This window comes from Selaginella moellendorffii, unplaced genomic scaffold, assembly GCF_000143415.4.
Source record: "Selaginella moellendorffii unplaced genomic scaffold, v1.0 SELMOscaffold_35, whole genome shotgun sequence".
Taxonomy (NCBI): domain Eukaryota; kingdom Viridiplantae; phylum Streptophyta; class Lycopodiopsida; order Selaginellales; family Selaginellaceae; genus Selaginella; species Selaginella moellendorffii.
Genome location: NW_003314296.1, coordinates 1,186,236 through 1,194,817, shown reverse-complemented (window position 1 = coordinate 1,194,817; position 8,582 = coordinate 1,186,236). Strand labels below are relative to the sequence as shown.

General features: G+C 46.8%; 1 protein-coding gene across 1 annotated transcript; it reads left to right on the top strand.

The window, feature by feature from the left end:
* The first annotated feature begins 3,478 nt into the window (after positions 1–3,478).
* Positions 3,479–4,048, top strand: LOC112349042 (thaumatin-like protein 1). Its single transcript, XM_024682629.1, has one exon. The coding sequence runs from the start codon at positions 3,479–3,481 to the stop codon at positions 4,046–4,048; it is 570 nt and encodes a 189-aa protein (XP_024538397.1).
* The last annotated feature ends 4,534 nt before the right edge of the window (positions 4,049–8,582 follow it).

The window sequence follows — 8,582 nt, the reverse complement described above, 5'->3', positions numbered from 1 at the left end:
CAATCACACATATATATAAACTAACAGTTACAAATGTAGTTTGTTTATAACCTTGCTTTTCCTTAAAACGTTCGATACTGAGTTCCCTCGAGGTCGAAGAATTGTGTCCTTGGCAGCGTTGCAGGGCTGGTTTTGCTGGGATTGACGACGATAGACAGGAAGTCAAAGCTCTCGCAAACTCCGATTGACAGGATTTCTCATCCCAGTGTCGTCTCTTGGACTCGGGCTGCTGCTTGGCCTTGGATCTCTTAGTATTTGGCGAAGTCGACTCTAGTAGTAGTGGAGCCGCAGGGGTCAGAGGAATTTGATTCCAGAGGCACCACCAGCGAGAAGTCTTTCAGATTTCTGGAAGAACAAACGTTCGAGGACGCTCCAGTGCTCACGGAGACGTGTCAAGTAACGGAGACTGAAAGTGACGAACCGGCCCAAATCCAACCTTCGATCATGGTCAGATCGTAGAAAGACGTCGTCGATTTGACCTGTGACCACCGGATGGCCGAATGAAGCAAAGGCACTGGAGAATCCTGTCACTTATCTCGCACCGCAGGTCACGGAGATGTTTCGTGCTGTCGGTCCTGGAAACTGGACTCCAAGGACGTCATAGACTTTGATCCTGTTTTGTGTAACGTTCAACTATCTGGCATGTTGGACACTTCCGTCAACCTCGCTTGCTCCCAAAAGCCCTACGCATTGGCAAACAAGAATTAAGGCACACTAAAACATAGCCAGACAAAGCAACTCACAGACGCGAGCTTGTCGTTGATCTCGTGCGGTTTGATGGTTCTCCCCAAGTCCTATCATCCACAAATGAGTATCAAAACAAACAACAGGAATTTAGCAACACTCTAGTACCGAAACGAGCCTGTGCACCAATGCTCCGACCTTGCATTCTCCTGTCACAAGAGCGACCACCTCATCGCTTGCTGCGTGTGTACACACCTCAAGGTCTCGCTGGCTAGCCTCCACCAAGCCCCTTCTTCTCTGAAGGTATGAGCAGTACACCAAGCTCTGGAAAGCCTTGGGATCCGCTGTTCCAAGACTACTTACATCATGGTACCTCTGCCAAGTCGACAGGGTTCGAAGTACTGGATCCGTCACATCCCTGCACAATGCTACTGTCGCCTTTGCCAAGTGATGCTCCACACTGTATCTAGTCGCATCTACATGCATGATAAAACACCTGTTAGAAACTTTAGAGAACTGAAGTACTGTGGAGTTGGACCTGGAAGCCTCACGCTTGGAAAGTCAGCACTGGAATAAGCTGGCAACCAATCGTCGTAACTGTCCACGCCAAACTCTACAAAATCACCATAGATATCACCACACTTCCAGTACCACAGCTCCTGCAACGCAAGACGTTACTAGCTACAAGGAGATGTAAGAAGTCTCACCTCCACAAGATATATAACCACAAGACTCGCCGCGCTAGATTCGTCCTCGGCAAGCAGCGGCTTGAAAAGGTGGTATCGTCCCGCGACTGCATGGCGGCGTATTTGCTCAACAAGCTCCATGCTTATACAGCTCGAGTCGCCGGGATCTATGTCTTCCATGCTCACCGCGGCCACAAAGTTGACGAAGCTCCTCTCGTACTTGAGCCTTCGAAGAAACTCAGGGACACTCCGCAGCCATATGTCGCACCGGGTGCGAGCTTGCTCGAGGGAGAAAAGCCCATTGCTGCTCAAGGTTGATCGCACCTCTTGCAGGAGCGACGAGTTCTTGCATGGCGGCCATCCCATCCGGGCGTAGTCCTCGTTGATCTGATCCACCATGAGCTTGTGCTTGAACTGGCCCCCGCGGCAGCGCAGCCACGAGTGGAAGAGCCGGGCCATGACCCCTGTTTCACAGTTGAGCTCCAAAATCGACGAGTGGAGCTCCATTTTTGCGAGGAGCATGTCGAAGCCGCTGCTCGTCAAGGGACGACCGACTTGTAGACCCTCGCTCCCCGCGGTCTTTATGTCCTGAGATCCAAACGTGTTAGTGAAAGCTGACAGAAACCAGATCTGGTGCTCTACGTAACTTGAATGAGCTTCCGGATGAGCGATGCTGGCAGGCTTGCTGTGGCAGTGGCAAACACACTGTCCGCTTGATGTACTGTCCCCGTCCGCAACGAAAGCCAGCTCTCCAGTTGCTGGAGACCGGCCGAGGAGAGTGGCTTCATGAGATTCCCCTTGTTCGAGTTGAGAGCGAAAGTCATCGCCAGATCCACTGGCAGCTGATCCGCGAGCTGCGGTGGCAAGGGCAGCTTCATCAGCGGCTGCTCATCTGCATCACTGATCCTCGTTTCGCAGAGGACGTTCTTGAGCACCTCCATGGCTTTAGAGCGCTCGGAACTATTTGCCACCGAGAGCCACGTATAGAAAAGCTGGCAGAGAGGCTCCGTCACGTCGAACACATCGTGGCGGGGAACCTCGACGAGCTCGTGTTGCGGGGAGCTCGCAGGATCGTGATGAAGCTTCAACTGGCGGTGAACCTCGCAAAGCTCTGGATCAAGCGAGAAAGGGAGAGCTTCGCTTTTAAAGAATCACTGGAAATACTTACCTGGAGTGATTGCGTCCAGGTCGACGCTAATGCGCTCATTCTGCCTCACGCGGCCCTGCGATCAAGACTTGGTTTAGATCGATCGAAGAAAGAAAGGAGTTCTTACATAGAGGAAGTGGCCCAGCAAGTTATCGAGTACCGGCCTGTTCCAAAAGCAATCTGTTCCATACCACTCGACCTGGATAGCAGCATCCTCGACATCGGAGTAGCGGCAGAGATCCAGCGCCAGAGCAACGAAAGAAGCACCGAAAAACTCGAAAGTTCCGGTGGCCACTGACTCCCAAACATCGTAACGCGCCTTGTCGAGAGTGGTGTGACCCCTGGCCGATGATCTGGAGAGCGAGAAGTAGCGGAGCTCGTCCAGGAGGCTTGGATACAGCGCTACGATCCCACAGTGGCGATAGAGAGCATGGACTTGGTCCTGGAATATCCCGCCGCCATAGCCGCGCAGCCACGAGAAGAAGGCGCGAATGACATTGACGTCGGTCCAGAAGAGCTTGCGCCGCTCGCGCTCGCGCCACAGAGCTACCCCGTCCTCCATGTTGCCCTAGGGCCGTTGATGCTTTCCAGAGATCCAACGGTCATACCGTGAGGCGGAACTTGCAAACTTAATTGCAGAGTTTCATGCTTCTTGTAAGGCACCACAAGACTGCCAAAACAGAATATAGATAGATAAATAGATAGACAAAGCAAAACGAATGAAACTGAGAGTTGCATGGGGAGTTCACAAAGTTCAGCAGCAAATCCTTGACTGAAATTCATCAAACCACGTGTACTCAATTCATGAGCATGATTTTCAACGTCTTGTGGCGCGAAGGAAATTTCGCACTTACCGAACTCACGGGTGGTGTTCAACGTTGCGTGTGGTCCACAACCTCTTCCCCTGGACTATATAAATCCGCGTAGAAACTTGTAGAGAGGTATAGCATACACAGTTCCAATGGCAAGCTCTACTGCCATCCTCTTTGCTCTTGTTGCTCTAACCCATTGTTTTGTAGCAATCCCACTCGCAGCAGCCACTTCCTTCAACGTTGTCAATCGCTGCGGGAGCTCGCAGAACATCATCGTCCGCGAGAACGCCGGTGGCCCCTCGATCGGAACCTCCGGATTCACTCTTGCCCCCGGCGCATCTCGCGGACTAAATCCTCCGAATCTCTGGGCGGGAAACATCGGCACTGGAACTCCCGGCCTCCTGGCCGAGTTCTCGATCAACAGCAACAGCAACAATGACTTCTACGACGTGAGCGCCGTGGATGGCTTCTTCATCGGCACTGGGATGAGCATCACTGGATCTGGCAGAGGTCTGACTTGCCGAGCGGAGGCAGCGACTTGTCCTCCCCAGAACAGGAATGGGAATACTTGTACCAGTCCCAACCGGGACGATCCAAACTCCCAGTACGCGCAGAACGTCCGTGCCTCATGCCCGGATGCTTATAGCTGGTCTGGTGATAACACCAAGACTTTTGCCACTGGAACCGGAGGAACTTTCACCATTACGTTCTGCCCATGAGCGATGATATCAATCACGCACTTTGCAGTTAATAAATAAATTCTGATCTTCTTATTGACTTAGCGGTATCACTTTTAAGGATAGAATTCGTGGGATTTAAAGAAAACTTTAAACCTCATTCGCGGTAATGAGAAAAGCATGAACTTCCACGAGAAAGAGTTTCAAGGAAGAGGCGATGGGCGTTGCGAGTCCTGCCACACCTTTAATATGTATGAATGATGGTTTTGGGGGGGAAGGCGTCGCACAGAGGCATGGAAAAGCCATTAGAAGGGGATGACTAGTCAATCCAATTGATGATTTGGGCGAAGGAAAACGGATCAATCACAAAAGCTTTCCAAATTTTCTCACGTAGCACAGCGTGTGACAATGAGATGAGAGGTCTTCCATCAGAAAATCTAGGCGACAATGATCTTGAGAGCTTCTTTTTACAGCTCCGGGCTCATTTGGTAAGGCGATGCAGCTCCTCAAGGTGGTCCCAGGTAAAGGAATGCGAGCTAACTTCAGCGACACTGGCTGCTTTGGATTTAGCATCCAGGAACACATTGATCTCGTGATGGATTTCTTCGTGCTTGAGCTCTTGAGGAGGAGTTGCAAATCCAAGAGCAGATCCTCTTGAAATTTCTATGTGCTTGCCATCTTAAGAACCCTAATTTGAAAATGCGCTTGTCTTTTGTTGATTATGGAATTTATGTTGACAGCACACGCTAGGTCTGGATTACTGACCGTGCGCTTTCTTTCAGGAGAAATCGAACTCGACAGAGATGCCACTGGTGCCTCCACCGTCAGCGGCGTGACAGAGAGATCGCGCTTGAAAATCCATTGCATTGCTGATCGTGATCGAAATCCTACTTCTTGCTTCTGAGATCTTTCCAGGTGGAGACGAACGCGATAGCGCCTGTATCTCCAACAGCATTTCCGGTTGTGGCAGGGTGAGTGCGCTTGAAATTTTGCCAGCTCTTCTTCTTGATTCAAAATATTTCCATACTGCCTGCATTTCCAAAGGAATCTCCAGTCGGGCCAGCGTCTACCCTGGTGAGTGAGCTTTAGAAACCCGAACGCCAGGCTCGGTATCCATGCTTGTGTGAAAAATCATGTTGATGTTTGGATGGCCAATCAATAATGGGCATGCTGGCTAGAAGAGAAGAAGCTCATTGGGTGTTGGAGAAATCTGCCCACTGCCCTGGATCCATGTACTCTTAGCATTGTCCAACAGTGATGAAGGAAGAATTGGTGTTGGGCTCATGCCACATATAAAGTTTTGAGTTGTTTGCAATCATTTAGAATTAACACTTCTATGACTGCTGCGTCACAGCCCAATGCTTCTACTTCTGGAATTGACCATCACTAGAATTACTCTAGAGCTTCCAAGATCAAGACTAAGAAAGTAAGTCAAGTGTTGACTCTAAGTGCAATTTTCTTTTTTTTTCTTGTAGTTTTAGTGTGACAATCATTTTGCTGGATGAAACGAACAAGAGAGCGAACCCTAGGCCAACCTCCTAACCCTTAAATCCCACAGGCCATGGAATATTCTTGGAATATTCCCATGGTTCGTGTCATTCTCCCCTCCCTCATGACCCAATGCTTTGGACTCCTTTCATGTGAGGCTTGTTTAGCTTCTCGAGGCTGCTGTATGTGGCATGGAGAAAAGATGTGCAAACAACAAAACCAACGTCTCAATAAACAGTCACGAAAGAAAGAAAGCAATACAACTTTCTCACATGACAATACGGTTATGAAAACAAGAAAATGAAAATAGAACAAATAACTTAAATTATATAGCAATATGGCTATAGAACTCAATTCTCCCCTTCCTTAGGAATGTCATCCAAGTTATAACCAAAACTCGGAAACACTCTCTTCACGTTATCCTTAGTTTCTCATGTAGCTTCATCCATGGAATAACTATTCCACTAAACTAATAACTCCCTAATTGTTTTCCGGCATGTTTTCATGAATCTTTGAGCAAGAATATTGGCTGGACCAGCCTTCTCTGCATCAATCTTTAGATGGATTGATCCATGATATCACCAGAGTGTAAACACGCTTTAAGCTTGTTCATATGGAACATTGGATGAATCTTCAAACTAACTGGCAAGTCCAAAGTGTATGCAAGATCCCCCACACGCTGTAAAATTGTCCAAAGCCCACAATACCGTGGAGACAATTTAACACTACCACCTCTTTTCAGAGACCGTTGTGCATCCGACAACTTAAGGAAAACCTTGTCACCAACTTTATATTCTTGATGATGACAATGCTCATCAGCTAACCTTTTGTCTCATTCTTGAGCTTGCCTCATGTTTAATTTTGCTAACTCAAGCTTGTCTTGCATATCCTCCAGGAAATCATAAGTATGAGGAACCCGAACCAAAGCCAAATTCAAACTCACAGGAGACCTAGGTTCATAGCCATACATCGCCATAAAAGGAGACATGCTAATAGCCGATTGATGAGCGCTATTGTAAGCAAACTAAAGCAAAGGCAAGTATTTCTCCCATACTCCCTGTCAAGTCAAGTTTCCCACAAAAGACTGTAGTATATCTTCTAATAGCTGATTCATGTGCTTTATTTGCCCATTAGATTGTGGATGCTCACCACTACTCATGCTCAGTTTAGTCTCTAGTTTTTCAAAGACCGTTTGCCAAAACTTGAACGTGAATTTAGGATCCCGATCACTCACAATGTCACCCGGCAAACCATAGAGACTGAATAACTCCGTTTACAAATAATTGAGCAAATTTAGAAGCTTTTATCGTTATCTTCACAGGGAAGAAGTGAGCCGTCTTCGTCAAACAATCTACAACAACCCAAATAGCATCATTTCCTCGAAAGGTTTTGGGCAAACCAGTAATAAAGTCCATCGAGATGCTATCCCACCTATTCTCGGGTACACGTAAAGGATGATAGAGGCCAACGAGCTTCTGATGATCAACTTTGACCGCTTGGTAGGTTAAACAACCATGTACATACTTCTTAACATCTGACTTCATTCTAGGCCAAAAGACATGCCTTGTCACCAACATATACGTTCTTAATACCCCCGGATGCCCAGCACTTGGCACATCATGACACTCAACCAAAATCCATTTGATGAGTTTGTCAACATAAGGAACCATTACACGTCCCTTCTTCACCAAAATTCCATCTTGTAGTTCGAATGATGCAAACTTGTCACCCTTCAAATCTGTAGAGGCATCCCTCAACAAAACCTTTGCACGAATATCAATGATAAAGGAGTCGAAGTCAACAAACTCCTTAAGCTCATCTAAGAGATCGTCGGATAGCTTCACGAACGAGATAGAATTTACCATCCTGGATAACGCATTAGCCACCTTATTGTCACTTCCATGCTTGTACCGGATCTTAACAAACATTTTCTGCAGAAACTCTTGCCAACGAGCAAGGTGGCCTTGAAAATCCTTTTGTCGACTGAAATATTAGAGAGATTGATGGTCTGAATCCACATGGAAGTCCGATCCATATAGATAATATCGCCATTCCTTCACAACAGCAATCACAGCATACAACTCCTTGTCTCAAGTAGGCCAATTCTGCTGTATGGCATCAAACTTATGGCTCATGTACGCAAGAGGATGCCCAACTTGAAGCAATACAGCTCCAATAACAATGTCACTTGCATCTGTCTCGACCACAAGAGGCTTTTCAGGATCAAAAATCTTCAATACTGGAGCAGAGATACAACACTGCTTCAAACATTGAAATGCCATTTCACACTTCTCATCCCAACCATGAATAGTAGCATGTTTCAACGTGTTCTGGAGAAGATCAGTTAAAGGGGCTGTTAACCCTGAAAAGGCCTTCACAAATCGTCGAAAAACTCCAGCCATACCAAAGACACTACGGAGATCATGCACTGTCGAAGGAATAAACCAATCAAGCACGGCTTGAATCTTTGCAGGATCAACTCTCACTCCATATACCGAAATCAAATGCCTAAGATATCCAATCTCCTTTAAAAAAAACTCGCACTTGGATAACTTCGAGTAGAGCTTGTTGTCCCTTAAAAGTTGTAAAACACTTCACACATGCATCTCATGTTCCTCCATGGAAGAGCTGAACACTAGGATATCATCAAAATAATCAATTACAAACTTTCCCAAGTAAGGTTGTAAAATTTGATTCATCAATCTTTAAAAAGTTGTAAGAGCATTTGTCAAACCAAATGGCATCACTAAAAACTCGTAGTGACCTATCCTTGTCCGAAACGCAGTTTTCGGAACATCCTCTGGTTTGACACAAATCTGATGATATCCTTGCCTCAAATCAATCTTCGAAAAATATCAAGCACCACGAAGACAATTAAGCAAATCATTGATATGAGGGATTGGGAACATATTCTTCACTGTCCTATCATTCAATCCCTTGTAGTTCACACAGAGACGCCATGTACCATCTTTCTTGTTGACCATCACCACTGGAGCAGCCAAAGGAGACTTGCTAATCCATAACCACCCTTTCCGAAGGTATTCAACCTATTAATCTCCTCATCTTCAATGGGACTAGTATGAGTCTG

What these genes read in the sequence shown, in the direction of transcription:
- LOC112349042 (XM_024682629.1), top strand. Translation starts at nt 3,479, where the DNA reads ATGGCAAGCTCTACTGCCATCCTCTTTGCTCTTGTTGCTCTAACCCAT.